At 46.3% G+C, this 18,826-nt stretch overlaps 1 protein-coding gene and 1 pseudogene across 2 annotated transcripts in view; one reads left to right on the forward strand and one right to left on the reverse strand.

Moving 5' to 3' along the window:
• The window catches only part of qin (tudor domain-containing protein qin), a 118,731-nt gene that overhangs the window by 28,808 nt on the left and 71,097 nt on the right, over positions 1–18,826 (reverse strand). For both annotated transcript variants that reach the window (XM_075695736.1, XM_075695735.1), the window contains exons 22-26: positions 13,244–13,346; positions 11,686–11,918; positions 10,219–10,276; positions 10,022–10,142; positions 5,232–7,060 (exon numbers count right to left, since the gene is read on the reverse strand). In XM_075695736.1, coding sequence (XP_075551851.1) covers positions 5,232–7,060; positions 10,022–10,142; positions 10,219–10,276; positions 11,686–11,918; positions 13,244–13,346 — 2,344 coding nt within the window. The remainder of the gene's footprint in view (positions 1–5,231; positions 7,061–10,021; positions 10,143–10,218; positions 10,277–11,685; positions 11,919–13,243; positions 13,347–18,826) is intronic.
• LOC142584513 (uncharacterized) lies at positions 8,659–10,038 on the forward strand (annotated as a pseudogene).

Here is an 18,826-nt window from a genome sequence, read left to right on the forward strand (position 1 = left end):
AGTGCGAAACTTAGGGTCAGACCACATGCATGTTTGCAAGCACTCGCTGCCTCCTTGCCGCTCATTGTTAGATGCCTTGGCAGACTTAGCTCTGTATTGATCTATAGATAGAGCTTCAATATGCACATGTTGGATGTGGTTACTATGCCAGTCAAGCTGGTGCATGACAAAGCCAGTCCACACCACGTAGCACGGCCATACAGGAGCATACGAGTGCGAGCATGCACTCAAGCCCTGTCGTGCACAAAGCAAACATTGCGCATACACAGTACACAGTATGTAGCTGCAGTCTGCTATGTAGTGGAGATATCGTGGCTGCCATGACGAGTTCGCAGGCTGAGTGCACTGCGGCTCTTTAAGGTCAGCCACGTTTGGCTTACGTTTGGCATGTTGTAGGTGCCAAAAGCGGAAGTAGTGGCATCTACGTGGACATTCAAAATCAAATTTTAACTGCGCACCATAGTGTTGGGAGCATTGTGGGCACACCTGGCTCCACCGTAGCCTTAGCAGTGCAAGGCTTTGAAGGAGGAGCGGAAGCACCGCGACGGAGGCGTTTGATTGCCAATAACTCCGCTTCTGCTGAACACATTGAAGTACTTTTTGCGGCAAAGTATTTCTGAAATAGCCTATTTTAACTTCATATGCACTTCTCCACTTCGATAAAAAGTGGTTCAGGGCCCCTTTAGTGTCAACTAGAACATGAGCTACCCTCGTTTACTCTCTAATTTAGACTAGTCTTCCTGCCCCTTAAGATTACATCTAGCACCATTTTGTTCCATCATTTTGTAGCATGGTCCTTAAATTCTCAAGATTCTTTGTTCAAGTAAATTGTTTAAATATTTGTGGGACTTCCACAAAAGCCATGACACCACAAAGAGTTGACTAATCTTAAAAAAAGGAGTCATTTACTTGCACAGGTACAAACAACATTTTTGACTCAGTTTACTTCCAAAGGACCAAGCTACTTATGGCGTTTTTCACTGGTTGATCTGGAGCACCCGCTGAAATCCTCGAGCGAGCGCTCGGGTTTCACAAATCTAAATCGGCCAGCAGGGCGCAAGAACGCTCCATGGGGGATCACACAGGAAGTCTGCGTACATGTGACACAAACCGATTCCGGAAACCATGCCCGACTTCCGCTCTGTACATTTCCACGGCAACCTATATCGCCATCCCCCATGAGTAATTTGACAGCGGCAGCCGCAGAGTTCGTCATTTCCATGTCACGCCCGCAAGGATTTTACAAGGACAATGTGCATAGAAGGCTTCGTACAGCACCTGCGTCACCTCGTAATCGTCGTCGTCCAAGCTCTCACCGCTAAACACGAGTCCTGCCACATAACCGAGCGCAGCCATGTTGCGAAGCAACACAATGTTGTGCATACCAATCAGGTACCAATTTCGTTTGAAGATGGAAGTGACACAAGCTATTTCAGCCTGAATCCGCGCCTTGGTGGCGGAACAAGTGAGAGCGATCCAGCGCTCTCACTTGTTCTCACGTTTCTCTCTCGTGTTTTGGATCAACTCACGGAGTGAGTTGATCCAAAACACGAGAGATCAAACAGATCCAAAACACGAGATTTTGGATCTCGTGAGATCTAAAAGAGATCGAAAGAGATCGAAAGAGATCTCGAAAGAGATCCAAAACACGAGATTTTGGATCAACTCACGGAGTGAGTTGATCCAAAACGACCAGCGGAAAGCGTAAACCCACTCCAGATCGACCAATGAAATTCAGATTCGTTGCCACGGAGCAAGAAATCCTGCTCCTAATCAACCAGTGAAAAACGCCATGAGATATTTTTATGCAATAAATGCATGACTGATCATTGGTCAGAAGAAGCACATTTTCATCATGGCCACATTACCTCGGCTGTTGTACCCCGGTGACATGGTCAAACTTAAGTGCACTTTGAGCGAGTGCCCTTTGCCACTAGTATCCATTCACAGGCTGCCACACAGGAACACTTAATGACACTTACTGCAGAGCACACACGGCGGCGAGTGTGTTCGACAAACACACTTCACGGCAGTGAAGTGCATAGCTTCGTTAGCAATGAGTAAAAAATAAGTGAAGGAATATTGAAAGCAAGGTCAGAAGTACTTTTAATAACATTTTTTGTAAAATCGCTAACCTTACAAGTTAATAAAATGGGCCACGCTGCAAAAGAAAAGGAAAAAACTGGCAGAAACTACTCTCGCTCTTGGGCTGTTTGCGGCCACGCTGAGTAATGGTAGTGCAGTTGTTTGGCGGAACACATCGTTTGGACTGGTACTGCTCAAGTTTCGTTGTCAGGTCTTGGCTAGGGATCATTAACCCTTTCCCTACCGCGATAAAAGAAGAAAATTTTACCAGATTTACAGTAATTGTTTTTTCGTTCAATTTGTAAAGCTTTTATTTCTTAATAAAATGGCACCATTATTTCGATTCAATGGAGTTTCTTTATTTAAAAAATTGCATAAGAAGATTGTTTGAAGGCTTCACTGCATGGCCCTAGTGTCTAGCAAAAAAAACGTTTTGCAGGTATGAAAAGAGAACACGAACAAAAAATAGCCTAAATGGTGCAAAAACATACAGACAAACAGTGGCTACTTTTATGCAGCTCCTAAAGCAGTTAGTATGCTGTATTTGTGCGGTAGACTCACAGGCAGCCGCAAGGTCCTCCAGTCCATACACACCACTGTCGTCATCAGACTCCTCAGATGAGGACACATGCCTTTCCATTTCCGTGCAAAACTCTACAGAGCTGTTGTCTAATGACGAGTCGTCAAAGTACTTTCTTTTAGTGCACTTTTATTGCCTCATTTTGAGGAGGCAGCCATGCTTTATGCGAGGGTGTCAGAGGTGGCAATATAATGAAAGGAGAGACACAAATGGCACAACATGGACAAGTGTGGCCATCTAGTGTTAGGGATTGCAAATAGATGCAATAGGACGAGTAAAGTTGTTATAGGTTCACTGTGTGACAAATTTTTGTTTATGACGACTATAATTGCCATTGGTTACATTGGTACAAAATTTCATGATGACTACACTCATCAACGAGAGGTAAAGGGTTAATCTTGTTGCTGAGGTGCCAATGAATTCGTCACTTGCACTTAAGTTGATTGTAGATGCTGTTTCTAAAAATGAGCTGTTTTTGTGCACAATTATTAAGTTAACAAATATATGCTTTGCTTTCTGATTTTCGATCGCCATAACCACCAATTTGAAACAACACTCACTTTTCTTTCTCGTGTCGCAGCACACCGCCAAAATGACACTCAGTGCACTTGCACCTTGCTCAAGGTGCACTTCACTTTGCTCATGTGACAGGGGTATCAGGCAAAACCAGTGCTGTTAGGCATAACCAGTGCTAACCAGTTTCGGTGACCAAAGTTGCTGTTTGTTGCCAAGTTGACACAGAACTGCAGCAGCTGTACGGCTCTAATACAGTTGCTTGCCGAAACCAACACTATTGATTGTACATTCTAAAAAAATTTACACTTGTTTGTTCCAACCAATGAGAAAATTCCAAATAGCATATTATTCGATTGAATATTTTACACAAGTCTACTTTTTATGCGTGGAACCAACACCTATGCAAAGGAACCTAAAATAAGGCCAATAAAAAAGGACAAGCCAAGTGCAGTGCTCGTCTATTTTCATTGGTCATGTTTAGGGTGCATTGTTACACATATTAACACACTCACATTTCAATCTATTTCTTCTGTTCTTTTTCTTTTACTTCCAGAATATTCTTTTCCTACTGAAATTCCATGCAATTATTTCACAGGCAGGTTGCATACACATAAGGTGTGGTGTTTGCAAACCAACTTTTTCTTTTCATTTAGTAGTGCTAGTAAATCTTGTATAGCTGTTTCATAACACTCAAGGAACTGAGGAGTACAGGACTCAATGACTAAAGTCTCACGCTCAGTGACTTCAGAACTTCTAATATATAGATGGCCATTGCAAAGCTATTAGCACGGATGCAGCCAAGACCCATAAACCACTTAATCTGATTTGTCAATATTGTACTGCTTTCAGAAGTTTCCAAGCATCACAAACACCTAACTCTTCCGAACTAAAATGGCTCATTAGCCACTTGCGGGCCATCAGAAATTTTTAAAAAATTGATGAAAAGAGGATTTTTTAAAAATCTGCATTTATATTGTCATTTATTTTAAAAACGGATACCAGGAATGCCTATAGTGCATTCCCTGCTCTCATTAAAAAATATAGCAAAAGATAGTGTGTACTACAGTTCAACCCACTTATAAGAATACTCAAGTGCCAAGAAAAGCTCATTGTTATAACCGATAATTGTCAAAACCAGGTTGCAAAAAAAAAAAAAGCAGAGGAAACAGACATCCAAACATTTTCATTAGACAGAAATGTGCACAGTAGAATCCACTCGTAGCTTTATCTGTTTTAAAAACACTTAGATGTAACAATGAACAGCTGCAGCACTGCTAACTTTTTGTATGTGTTCTGTAGTAACAATCAATCACTGCAATGTTCTCATGTTGCATTGTTGGCCATGACAATTAAATCTGACTAGTGGGCATCAGCGCCGAAAAAAAAAAAAAAAGGAACGAGCCACCTAACACCTCTGCTACACACGTCGTTGTGTTGCACATCATATGGCACATCTTTGTCGCAGCGCCCTGCACATCATCACCAGCCTTGCACGCCCCTTTCCCATCTCTTTTCCATGCCTTTGATGCACAAGTCAACTATATCACCATTAGAGGGGCGAAAGAGAGAGAAGAGAGGTGTGAAAAGGCCAGCGAGGCTGGCGAAGCATAGGACAATGCGACGAAGACATTCTGGGTGGGGTGCACAGCACAACAGTGGGTTGGTGAAGGTCTGTGGCATGCAGGCAGGTGTGGCAGCCCATGTTTTGTTTCTTTTCAAGAACTTTGCATTCTTCTTCGTTTTGGTGCACACATCCAGTAGCTATATTTAATTGTTAGAGCCAATAACGTGGTAAGGGAGCATTGTATTAGGCATATTATTTCACCATAGACCACATACAAAAGTTGACGGTGCATCAGCTGCTAGTTGTTATATCCAATATACTGTTAAAACCGGTGTTGTTATAAGTAGGTCCAACTGTATTTATGTGTCAAAATGACAAAGTAGTGCAACCTTAGTTATGACAATTCATCATTGGCAGTTAAGGGGTTAAATTGTGCACTTAACTTTAGCGTGCTAGATGGAGGTCTTGGAGCAGTTATTTACCTACCATTCTCAATTATCTGAACGTAGACCACAGCATCTTCATCAATGTGTGACGGCATCACCATCAGCTGCTTCTCTGTGGGGAAGGATCGAGGATGCCATTTGAATAGTGGCTGATCATCTTGAATCACAAGAAAATCAGTGTTGTCTTGAATGGCATCACTCAAGCACTCTGAAGATGATGAATCTGTTACGCTTCCATCTCCTTCTGCACCCTTATCTTCACTTTTTTCAGAGGGAGCAGCCTCATCCACTGCGCCGTCCAACTGTGCTGCGACTACCTCTGCACTATCTGATGTAAGAGAATCAACAGCCACATTGCTACAGCACTTTGAAGTTGCTGCATCTTGTAGTTCAGTATCGCTCTCTTTAGCTGCTGAGGCTGGTTTAGTGTATTCCTCTTCAACATTTGTAGAGGCTGTAGGAGAAGCCTCTTCTCCAACTTCTGTAGAGGGCAAGGTGGAAACCTCTTCGCCACTTACAGATGATGCAGTGGAAACAACTTCCTCAGGATGTGAGACCTTTTCAGGTGCACAGTGCGCTTCTTCTGGCTCTGGCTCCTCACTTTGTGAAGATGTGGATGTTTCTGTAACATTCTCGGACCCTACAGGCTCTCTGAGTGCATCTGGATTGCTGTCACCAGTGGTCGCTCTATCACCCGCGGCATTTAGTTTGCTCGAAGGAGCGGCCTCTCTGTCACTAGCTGTCTTCACTTTGCTCGAAGAAACTGTTTTTCCATCATCCGCGATCTTCACTTTGCTGCTCAAAGTAGCGGCTTCTCTGTCACCAGTGGTCATCACTAAACTAGAACTAGTGGCCTCTGCCGATTCTGTCGTCGATTCTTTCTTTACGCTACTTTTTTTGGAAATGAAGCCGTAGCCCATTTCCTTCAATGCCTCCCTTACACTTCTATACTCTTTGCGCATTGGCTCCAAGGCACCGGCCTCAATCACTTCCTCCACCATGATATCAACTGGAAGAGAGCCATCCAGCTCCTCCCCAATCTGCACCATGAAGGTCTTGTTCCCCCTGGACAGCAGCTCGGCAAAGCACTCTTCCGCAGTCTTGGACCAGCTCTTGCTGCCTCCAGCGGGGATCATGTTGGCCAGATGGCACACTCGGGCAAACGGTGGCACCTGAGCCAGAGCCCCTGGCAACACGACGACTTCGCTCCTTGGCACAGCAACCTGCAAGCCACTGTCGACAAAGAACACGTGGAGTTCCTCCTCTTCCACTTTCACAACCTTGGCTCGCACCCAGTGATGACCGGAGCTTTTAGCTGCACACCACTCTCCCACCTCCCAATTGTCCTTGGTTTCTCTGCCACCATCCCATGCATTCTGCAGTCGAGAGGAAAGTCCCTTGAAACTCTTTCTCTCCTCCAGAAGCCGCACATAAAAATGCTGGGGGGACTTTGGGTATGTCACATGCACTGGCACGTAGCCCTCCTTAGGACGTTCATCCGCAACAGGTTCCTTGGGAGGCTCAGCCATGTGCATTTCCAGAGCAGCCATCAGCGCAGTGGCGGGTCTCCGGCTTGGGGCACGAACCTCAGGACGCATGTCGGGATGCCTCTCTGTATGCCTCTCGGGATGCCTCTCGGTATGCCTCTCAGGACGCAATTGGCCATGCATCTCAGCACGTAGCCGAGGTGCATGTTGTTGAGGTCGAGGTACCAGTTCAACGGGTGGTGGTGCGAGGCCCGGCATGGTGGCGGCCAGCCGCTTCTGCTGCCTGCTTTCTACCTTGTATTCCTCGTAAGCCTCAACAATGGAGTACTTTGGACGGATGATCAAATGTGCTTTTAGGGTGGGCACGTCTTCCACAAGAGACCTGCAAAGAGGAAGGGCGTAAGACACACTGCTGGTTGTCATCAGCAAGTCGGCCTTTGGGGTCAATAACAGTGTGAAAAAATGACAACACCAATGAGGAGAGCAAAACACACAGCACTGACATATGCAGCCGCGTTCTCGTTTCATCGTACCATCCTTGCCCGTTACCTCTTGCCAACATAAATAATTATGCATTTGTTTGAATATGACTCCTTAGATCTTTCATTTAAAGCAGAAAAGTAAGCTGAATTTGTAGTTGGGAGTTTATTCCAAACTGAGACTACTGCTGCAGAGAGAGCATTAGTCACAGAAAAGCACAAACGTGGATAGCTTGGCAGAGGTTCTTGAATGGTTTGTCAAATAGAAGCCAGTACAGTCGAATGTCATTACAATGGATCCTGATAATCCGATAAAAAAGGTCCGTTATATTCAAAGTCCATAATATCCAGAATGCCTCACTTCCAAAACATTTATCGCTATGTCTAACAACTTCATTGCAAAGAGTCAGTGACAAATGTTCGAAGTAAAAAACAAAGAAGTCACAGTTTCAGCCGAAAGGTGAAGCATTGATTGCAATAGCAAATTAAGCAAGATACGTGGGCAGCAGCAGCAAGCGAAGTGACCTTCCTGCTGTCTCGCTTCAATGTGAACTATTCGAAAGCACAGCACGTACGAGGCTACCGGCACTGGGCACACTTTGTTTACATCGCAGATTGCTTTCAAGATACGACGCCTGCGTGGGCAAGCACTTTGTCCACATCGCAGATCACTTTCAAGATATGGCGGCTGCGGCCTAAGCAGCAAACACTGGAGTAGAACTCCCTCTTTCTCTCTCGCCTCCCCCCCCTTGCCTCGTGTGGAAAGAAGACGGCGAATTTCCGCCCTGCCTTCCTCTCTCGCGCGCACCGCAATTGTTGGCTGACCCTCGCAAGCCAGTTGTCAGCCTGTGTCGGCACAGCAAAAGTCCGTTTTATACAACCAATTTTGACAAAAATTGCCACTAATTTCATACACTGTAGTCGATAGTCCGTTGTAGCGCAGTCCATTAAGGTATGTAGCCACCCTTGAAAACGACGTTTCCTTTCTTTTTTTTTTTTTTTAAATAGCAAATTTCATTTTTTAATATTTCAAGAGTCTACAGACATTCAGAATTGGGCTGCTGCAAAAATTATGCCTCTATCTGGTTCTGTTCAAAAGTCATGATGTTTTTTTTTTACAACTACTGGCAGACCTCTCCGAAGCCGAAACTGACATTTTGTGAAAACTAAACCTACGTTTCAATCATTAAAACAAACTTATGTTCGTGCTCAAATACGCATATACATTTAGATTAGTTCGTGGTGAAGTATTTTAAAGGTTGATAATATTGGGCAATGGTGATCGCTATCATTTTTAAAATTCACATTGAACAAATTGCCACGTGGGGGCGCACGACATGACATTGTGCTCACACTACAGCGACGTGCTGTACTGCCATTTAAAGCTATTGTTTCGTCACTTTACTGTCCTAGATTGTTGTCTTACAGAATATAACAAGTTAAGGCTAAGTTTCTAGTGAAACAAAGGCCAAAACGCAAGTTCTATGGCAATTGGTACACAATGAACGACTCGACGAAGTGTGGCATGAACGTGGCTGTTTCAGCAAGTGAAGTGAAACTGGGCCAGTTGGAGGAAGATTATGTTGTGCTACAGAAGAACAGGATTATAGGTGTCGGAATTCTTTCCTCAGTTTTGGCGTCGCTGGCGTGCCCGGAATGCAAAAACATTTTACCGAAGCTTGAGGAGCGTTCACGCCAAGGGGTATGTTTTGCATACGCCGTTGTATGTAGTGCATGTGCCCGCGAACACTTGTTTTCCTCATTACAAAAAAAAAGAAAAAGCAGCAAGTGCAGCCGAAAACAATGTTCGGTTGGTTCTGTGACATTTTCGAAGGTTATGAATATGCCACTGCCACTTTGTCATTCCGCCTTTTGAGAAGGTTTCTTCCAAGCTCTGTAAGGCCGCGAAAATTGCCGCGTCAAAGTCAATGATGGATGCTGCTGCAGAAGTGCGCCAGGCTGTCGGCAGCAACGAGTGTGGCATGTCAGGTGACGGCACTTGGCAAAAGCGTGGGCACTCCTCTTTGGATGGTTGCATCTCTCTGATATCAGTGGACACAGGAAAGGTGACTGATGTGGAAGCAATGTCCACCAAGTGCAAGGCACGTGAAAATATGAAGAAGCGTTCCACAAGCATTGAGTTTGAAGAATGGAAGACGAACCACACTGACTGCCAAGCCAACCACACAGGCAGTGCTGGTAGTATGGAGGCGGTAGGACTGTACCGTACGTTTGAGCAGTCAACGACGTGCGACTTGAAGTACATTGATTTTTATTGAGACAGCGACTCGAAAAGCCATGCGGCTGTCAAAGCTATGTATGGAACTGGCACTGCGCAAACTTGAGTGCATTGGGCATGTGAAAAAGCATGTCGGATGCCAACTGAGGAAACTGAAAAAGACAACTCGTGGACTTGGAGGTAAAGGGAAGTTGACGGATGTTATGATCGATAGATTGCAAAATTATTACGGTACCGCAATCAAGGCAAATGTGGGGAACCTACAAGCTATGAAGCAGGCCATGCTAGCAAGTCTGCTTCACTGCAGTTCAACTGATGGAACTTCTAGACATGGCCTGTGTCCTTTGGGTGTGAAAAGTAGGTGTGCCTATAACTGAGTGAAAGCTCAGGGCACAGGACGCTACAAGCACAGGGGAGGTTTTTCCAATGACATCCTAAACAAAGTGAAACTTGTAAAAGAAGTGATAGAAGAGTGCATTATTTTAGAAGCAACTAAGTGAAAACACAGAAGACGAGTCTACTCGTAATACACAAAACTGGTCACTGAAATGCAAGAAAAAATATGTTTGAGTCAGCGCATGTCACCCATTCCTCAAACAACCAAATACTAAAGAAAAATACTCACAGAGGTCCAGTGCTAGCTGCAAGATTTTCTTTGACTAGTACAGCATTCACGCACAAGTCTGTGTCCTCTTTGCCTGGTACATACAGTGACACTTTGGCACGCTGGAATTCTTCACTGTTTGCTGCAAAAGGAGAAGCAAAATACAGTTTAAAAACAGTAAGTGCATTATAAGGTGTACATAGAAGACTGATGCTTACCATGAACTTTCATCAACAGGTGTTTGCTCAAGGTCAATTTTGAGAGTCTTTTGCTTGCCTTAAAAAGAAAGATATTTAAAGCTCAGCTTTCACAAAACACAGAAATTGAGGCACATTTTTATTAAGTGGCAGCCTGAACCAGATCCATTTAATTTTTTTTTTAACATGAAGTACGAAATATTTATAAGCTTCTTGTGGCAGGTTGCACTACTCTGTCTTCTCTGGTGGATCACATGAATAAAAATTTGCAATGCTGACTTAATATTTTCACTAATTAGCTTTGTTTTAAATTATTTAGAACATATATTGCAACCACAGAAAAAAAGTTGAACAAAGGAATACAGAAAGGCAAAGAAACAATATAAAACTGGTGCATTATGCCCTTAACCCCCCACATGATCACACGAGAGTGGTAGGTTTTTTTTTGCACAGGACTGCATTACTGTATTTATTTGAATATAAGGCCAGGTCCCCCCCCATCTCGCATTAGGTTTTGCCTTTAGGCGTGGCTTCATGGCAGTGCCAATTTCACTTTACAGTGCTGCCTCACGGCACCGAAAATTTCGCCTTATTGCTTGGCTTCATGGCATCGCACACCACTATGCCATAAAGCCACATTATAAGGCGGCAACCACATACGATATTCAAGTGACGCAACAGGCAGAGCCTGTCGCGCTATCGCAATGCTGCGTGGAGCAACCACGTGACATCGCAAAATAAAAAAGTAGCAATATGTTTGCATTGTAGTCTGAATAAATACAATCGTGCGCCTGTAAAGTAATCGCAAACGTACCATGAAGATAATTTTTAACCAAGGTGTATTAGACTTACTTTTAATATGCTGTCATTGCCAATGGAAATCAGTTTCATACCCCCAGTAATTCAGTACTTCTAACATATCCGCTGAATCTCAATAATCCATCAGTAACTCTATATCGCCTTATATTAGTGCGCATATTTAAGTTTTTTTTCATAGATACCTCAACTGCACCCTTGCCTTATAGTTGAATAAATACGGGAGCTGTACATGACTGCATTCAGCATGTCGGACCATCAACAGCACCTGCGAGGTCAGACCAGATGATGTGTGTGTGTGTGTGTGTGTGTGTGTGTGTGTGTGTGTGTGTGTGTGTGTGTGTGTGTGTGTGTGTGTGTGTGTGTGTGTGTGTGTGTGTGTGTGCTGTGTGCTGTGTGCTGTGTGGATAGTAGACTTAGTTGTACAAGAGCTTACAAGAAGAGATTCTATGACGGGAGTCACTATGTAAACGCAGATCTACAGCTTCAATGCATGTGGTCTCGTCATGCAACTTACTGACTGCATTTATAATTACTATACTTGCATCATAACATGATCTATCCTGGCATGGTACAGGCTGAGCTTCAGTCGATTTCAGAAAGAGAAAGTGAAAATGCATCAAGGCTTGCCCGGCTGGCCAAGCAAGATCAGACAGGAAGCCAACGACATACCTCATCAGACCACGCACCCACAGCTGGAGCCACATCAGCAAGTGTCACGGGAATAGCCTGGATAGGAAGGTGCATGTACTTGTCTGGTATGCGGCGAACCCACACAACAGGCACCCGTTCCTGATTTCCATAGTCGACATAGGACACAACCACGTGAGACTTCCCATGTAGGCTGACCACACGACCTCGATACCACAGCTGGTCATGAGGAAACTTTGCCAAGCAGACCATACCTGTATTTTCAAAGAAAGCCGGGACAAAGGCAAAACGTGAGGTGCCTTGCAATGCATGGGAACTCATGCCACAACTGCTCAGCATGTGCTACTTATGAGTTATTTTTGTGTGTACACACAGTGCTTTTATAAAAGGAAGTGTGCGAGGACACGGCCTGCATTACAACATTGACTACTTATGGCACCGCCAGCATGTAACCAGGAAAGGCTTGACAGCTACTAGAGCAAACAATCAAAAGGTTAAAGCCATGGCAACTTTTGAATGAAGAAATCTCAAAGTGGCACGTGTCTTCTCTCAGTTACGTAATGGCACTCCGATACGCACACACTGTGGATAGCAGGCCACGTGCCGACATGTTTTTTCATTAAGGCACTATCCATACATGCACTACTTAGACATGAAAGAGCAATACTAAACCATTTTAGGCTGGCAAAGTGTTTAAACAGTCTGTTTTCATTCATTTGGCAGGAAAATGTTGGCTAGCGTTGGACAAAACGAAGGTAGGAGTTCTCTTTCCTGAATTTCATGCCATAGCCTCTGCCGCGTATGTCACCGTGACATCACAGACTCCAATGTAGCTGCTCTCACTAGGGCCATTTCAGTGCAGGAAAATGTTCTCAAAACTTTTAAGGTTCAGTTTCTGGATTCTTAAGAATGCAATGCAGTCTTTTGTTACCAATGAACAATTAACTAGACCTGAACAGCCACTGTCAAAATCTATGACGTTGTGTGGAGCTAGGGCATAAAATTCAGGGTGATGTTGCCGCAAGTCTTTCATTTTCACATCTTTTCTGGTTTAGCGAGCCTACCGGCACTGGCTTATTACCAGCTTGCTAGCTTACTGGGATGATGACAACTGTGAAAATATTTTACTGTACTTATGTGTGCACTCTAGTAGGCCACACACCCCAGCTATTAGCGCTTCAGTTGCAAACAGCACAAAGTGCTAATTACAAAAGTAAACAATATGAACATAGTAACCATAAGGTACACCATTCAAATTCAAGCACACTGTTGTAATTGGTATGGGAAGAGCACAGCTAGACGTCAACTTCCACTTTTCTACAGACAGCGCACTATATGAGATTTGCTACATGTTTAATTAGCCCACAAAGAAAGCAACAAGCCTGGCCCTGAAAGGTTCTGGACAGTATCTGGTGGCTGATAACACTAAAAGCACGGAACTTCCAAAGGGCAAAATATGAAGAATGCAGTCCATGGTAGTTCTTCCGCATAATTAAGTCATTTATAATGAATGAATGAATCAATGAATCAAACAATCAATCACTCGGCCGATCCAAGCACAGAAGTGCACAGCACTCACCAACTTCAGGTGCAAACAGTATGTCCAGCTCAGTGCTTTCATTGTTGCAGTAATGCTGTAACTCTCCAAGCATTTTCTGCATGCCCTCCACAGTAGAGCCCAGCTATGAACAGGGAGGCAAGAAAGTTAACACTGAGTGAGAGAGATCCAAAGAAAAGGAAAAGAGGTCAACCAGATGCTCATTGGTTTGCAAGCGTACACAGAATAAAGGTGTTAAGGGGACAAAAAGAAAAGCAGAGAGAGAGGACGGGGAAACACTAGAATGGCACACAAGTGGTACTGCCCAACACACCTGCAAATGATCAGTGAGGCAATTAACTGCGCAAATTCTAGCAGTGCCCAAACAGCTTTGTGAGCTGTCAATACCCGAGGCCATAGTGTAAGATACTTTCTCTCTGAGAATGCTCTAGCATCCAGGTAGGTCAGCAGTGCCCAAAGAAGACTGTGCTGCTTGACGTTATAACAAGAACAGAAACAACAAGTGTTTGATTGCCTCTTCATAGCTGTGCAGGTTATACATCACTGTCTGCTTTGGCTTCCCTCTTCAGTAAACACCTGATACAAAAGGCATTAGCATTTCAATAATGCAAAGAAGAATGCCTGCCACAGCAACTTTCCTTTTATGATTAGCTCCCTTACCATCATCTACAGCCACAGTTCTTGTACATTCAGCTTGTGAGAAAAGCATAGCACAGACATGATGTATGTGACAGAAATGAGGACACCATATTCTTTCGCATATAACCTGCAACCCTAATTACACCATCCCGGGGGGAAAAAAAAAATTTCCCACATTTCGTGGAAGTATATGTATGCAACAACGCTAAAATATTTGAAAAACAGAGATGCATGACTCGTCCACATTGTATTCTCGGCCAGCGGCCCTGTTCCGCCCTTCTTCGGCCATGTTGACAAAGCTGGATTCACACATTGGACGTTATCGCAGACGAATCAGTCACGTGATATGTGATGTGAATCAGATCACTTCGCAGCTAGCATTCAGACGACAGCGGATGACATCGTGGATGGAGAAGCCCTGGCATGGGCAACGGCAATGGGGTAAACGCAACTGTGCTGAACATCAGACCGTTGATCTGGCTCACCACCGGATGGCTCACCAGCGGATGGCTCACCACGGAATGGCTTACCACCACACTGTTTGCTATCTATTAAACGCAGCATGGTAAGTCGTAAAAAAGAAAAGTATGGACGGCCATGAAAGAGGGCAGAAGGGAGCTTCAACACACAGAGGTGGGAAAGGGAGAGTGGGGTTCCCTAAGAGATAACGAAACTTTGAATAGTGGAGAACCTTGCTTGAGGTGCGACTTAATGGCAGCGCGGCGCACGCTGCCGTGAAGCCACACTTAAAGGCATAATTCGCGTATAAACCGCAAGCCGATGTTACAGTTGTAATGAAGAAAGGCAGAAATGACATCCCGATCATCATCAAGAGCGGAGGGCACGAGATCGGTGCTCAAACACCACCATCTGGCTCTCCCGACCTACTGTTCTGAGCTACCGCCTGTTTGTTGGACTTGTCCAATAAACCTCCTTACATTTGGTGGATCGTGCTGGGTACGCACATCGCCGACACCCTGGAACTCCGATCCCGTACGTTGCACTCGACCATGCAAGCTGACGCTGCCCAACCGCCGCCATCTGTCCCGGCTGCCGTTTGCCCCGGCCCGGTTCGCCAGCGAGACCCCCCGGTATTTTCGGGTACAGAAGACCAGGACGTCGAGGACTGGCTGTCGGCCTACGAAAAAGTTAGTGGACCCAACAAGTGGGATGACGCTGCTAAGCTGAGTACCGCGAACTTTTATTTGGCTGGCGTGGCGAAGCTTTGGTATACGAACCACGCATCGGAATTTGAGAACTGGTCCGCTTTTAAAGAGGCAATATCTGCCATTTTCGGTCGCCCTGCCGTGCGGAAGTTACGCGCCGAGCAACGGCTGCGCACACGGGCACAGGAACGAAACGAAACTTTTACCGCCTATATTGAGGACATAATCGATCTCTGCAGGCGTGCCGATGCTTCAATGATCGAAAGTGCCAAAATACAACATATAATGAAGGGTGTCGATGACGATATCTTTCAAATGCTTCTCGCGAAGTCTCCTGGCACAGTGTCTGAAGTGGTAACTCTGTGCCACAGCTATGACGAATTGAGGAGGCAGTGGGCTCTCACCCGACGTTCATCTCACACACGCAGTCAACCACTCGCTGCACTGGACATCGTGCCTGACCAGTCACACCTTCTCGCACAAATGGAAGAATTTGTGCGTGAGGAGGTAGCCCGTCAGTTGTCTCTCCTGCCGTTTGCTCAGCGTCAGGAGCTCCCACAGCAGCAGCAACTGCAGCGACCAATCCCGTTGGCTCCTGTGCTTCGACACGTCATCCAAGAACAGATTTCCGAGGCCATGCCAGTGCCCATTCAGCAGCAACCTGTCGCCGCGCCCCTTAGTTACGCTGACGTAGTAAAGCGGCAGCAGCTTCAACAGCCCTCACCGTCCCATGCTGTGTCGTATGCTGCATCCCCGATTCAGCCGTCCGTGACATGGGCTGCTCCCATCACTGCGAATCCCTGGCGAACGCGCGACAACCGGCCGATCTGTTTTGCATGCGGTGGCCCTGGTCATATCGCCCGATTCTGCCGCCGTCGCGCGCCAGGATACTCAGATGCCCTTTCGCAGAACTACATGGATCGTCCCCGCTCTCGTTATGAGAGTCCGGGTCCGCAAACAAGCACGTCTTCACGTGACTATCCGCAACCCACGTCTCGTCGCTCACCTTCACCCCGTCGCCGATCCTTGTCGCCCATGCGTCGTCGACCAGCCCCTGAAAATGAGGGAAACTAGCCCCCGTAGTTCGTGAGGCAAGAACTGCGCTGTCGAAATGCTCAAGTCCTCGAACTTTGCCGTCGAATATTGTCGAAGTTTCTGTAGAAGGCACCCGTGCATATGCTCTTGTCGATACCGGTGCTGCCGTTTCTGTTATAGACGCCACATTTTGCCACAAGCTTCGGAAGGTGACCACGCCTCTTGAGATGATGCCCTTACGTACAGCGAATGGAGACCCTGTTCGGCCTATAGCTGCCTGCACTGCTAGACTTACTATCGCTAAAGAGCACTACACTGTTGAGTTTATCGTCCTTTCATCCTGCTCGCACGACATCATACTTGGCTGGGACTTTCTACCGCATAATCACGCCGTTATTGATTGTGCCAGATCTGAACTTGAGCTCTTTCCGTTGCGTGACCAGTCCTACAACCCCGTTCATCAAGCCGCACACAAACTAGTCGTAACAGAAGACACAAATTCCGCCGATAGCAGCTGTTTTGCTCCCCGTGTTCTGCAACAGCATATGTGATGAAGCTGCATTCTTTGAACCATCACGCCTCCTTCTAAGTCGGAAGCCACTTCTGCTGCCTTATTCGACCCTCTCTATTTCGAATGGAACAAGCGCTCTCTGCCTCACAAATCCTCTTCCGTATCCCATCAAACTGCTTAAAGGTGAATCCCTTGGATGCGTGCAACCCATTGATATCGGTCAAATTTTTTCCGTGCAGCAAGATTCAGCTCGACGCGACCTCGACGTAGTCAGTGCCCTTAATCCTTCTGATGTACCAGCTGCCGACCTATTCGATTCGTCGATCGCAGACGGACTGTCACCATTTGAACGCTCTGCTCTTCTCCAGCTGCTCTACCAGTTCCGCGACTCTTTCGATGTTGCCGAACGTGCCCTTGGCCGAACTTCTACCATTGTTCACTACATCGACACCGGCTCCAACTCGCCAGTGCGACAACGCCCTTACCGTGTCTCCACCGCGGAACGTCAAGTTATTGCCAACGAGGTTGACGACATGCTTAAACGCGACGTTATTCGCCCTTCACAAAGTCCATGGGCATCACCTGTGGTTCTCGTTAAAAAAAAAAGGATGGATCAATTCACTTCTGCGTGGATTACCGGCGCCTAAACAAGGTCACTCGAAAAGACGTGTACCCGTTATCCAGAATTGACGATGCCCTTGATTGCCTACAAGGTGCCGAGTTTTTTTCATCGTTAGATTTGCATTCCAGGTATTGGCAGGTGCCTTTAGCAGAGGCCGACCGTTCAAAGACAGCCTTCGTCACGCCTGATGGTCTACATGAATTCAATGTCACGCCCTTCGGCCTCTGCAATGCGCCTGCCACCTTCGAGCGCATGATGGACTCTGTTCTGCGGGGTTTGAAGTGGCACATATGTCTCTGCTACCTCGACGACATTGTTGTCTTTGCGCCAGATTTCGCATCCCATCTGGAACGCCTCAACCATGTCCTGACGTGTCTGAAGACCGCTCAGCTGCAACTAAATCTCAAGAAGTGCTGCTTTGCAGCGCGGAAACTTACAATTCTCGGTCACGTCGTATCAAAAGACGGTGTGCTTCCGGACCCGGCTAAACTACGAGCCGTGACCGACTTCCCCAAACCGACGACTCTAAAGCAGTTACGAAGCTTCATAGGGTTATGCTCCTACTTTCATCGGTTTGTGCGCAACTTCGCCTCTATAATTGCGCCTTTGACCAAACTTTTAAGCAGCATCTCAAATCTTTCGTCATGGTCTTCTGAGTGTGACCAAGCCTTCTCCACCCTTCGCCGCCTCCTGACGTCACCACCTATACTGCTGCACACAGACGCCAGTGGTGTCGGCCTCGGTGCTGTTCTCGCACAACGAAAGCCTGGGTTCGCAGAGTATGTCATCACATACGCCAGCAGAACGCTCACCAAGGCTGAGTCAAACTATAGCGTCACCGAGAAAGAATGCTTGGCAATAGTCTGGGCGCTTGCCAAGTTCCGCCCTTACTTATATGGCCGGACGTTTGATGTAGTGACGGATCATCATGCATTATGTTGGTTGTCTTCGTTGAAGGATCCGTCAGGTCACCTTGCCCGCTGGGCTCTTCGACTTCAAGAGTTCGACATCCACGTTATATATCGTTCCGGAAGCAAGCATGCCGATGCTGATGCACTGTCGCGGTCACCACTATCCACCGAAACTGCATCCATATCCACTATAGACCACCCATTGTCAGCTCTTGACGTCGCCACCGTCTCCTCTGCACAGCGCCACGATCCCTGGATCGCTTCGCTTCTTGACGTTTTATCCGAGGCACCCACCCTTTCGACCACTCGAACACTGCGACACCAAGCTTCGCACTTCAGCATCCGTGATGGCCTCCTGTACTGGCGCAACTACTCGCCGGATGGTAGGAAGTGGCTCCTAGTTATCCCCAGAACGCTGCGCTCTACAATCTGCACGTCCTTTCACTCCGACCCGCAGTGTGCTCACGGCAGTCTTCAAGACCTATGAACGCTTACGCCAAAGGTACTACTGGCGCGGAATGTGTCGCTTTGTCCGCAAGTTCATTCGCGGCTGCCAGGAGTGTCAGCGACGAAAAAAACCACCGCATCCTGCCGCAGCTTCATTACAGCCCCTTCCATGCCCAGACCGCCCATTCGACCGCGTTGGAATCAACCTTTATGGACCTTTACCTTTGACCACGGCGGGAAACCGATGGGCTATCATTGCTGTCGACCACCTTA

Source organism: Dermacentor variabilis, chromosome 6 (assembly GCF_050947875.1).
Source record: "Dermacentor variabilis isolate Ectoservices chromosome 6, ASM5094787v1, whole genome shotgun sequence".
NCBI lineage: Eukaryota > Metazoa > Arthropoda > Arachnida > Ixodida > Ixodidae > Dermacentor > Dermacentor variabilis.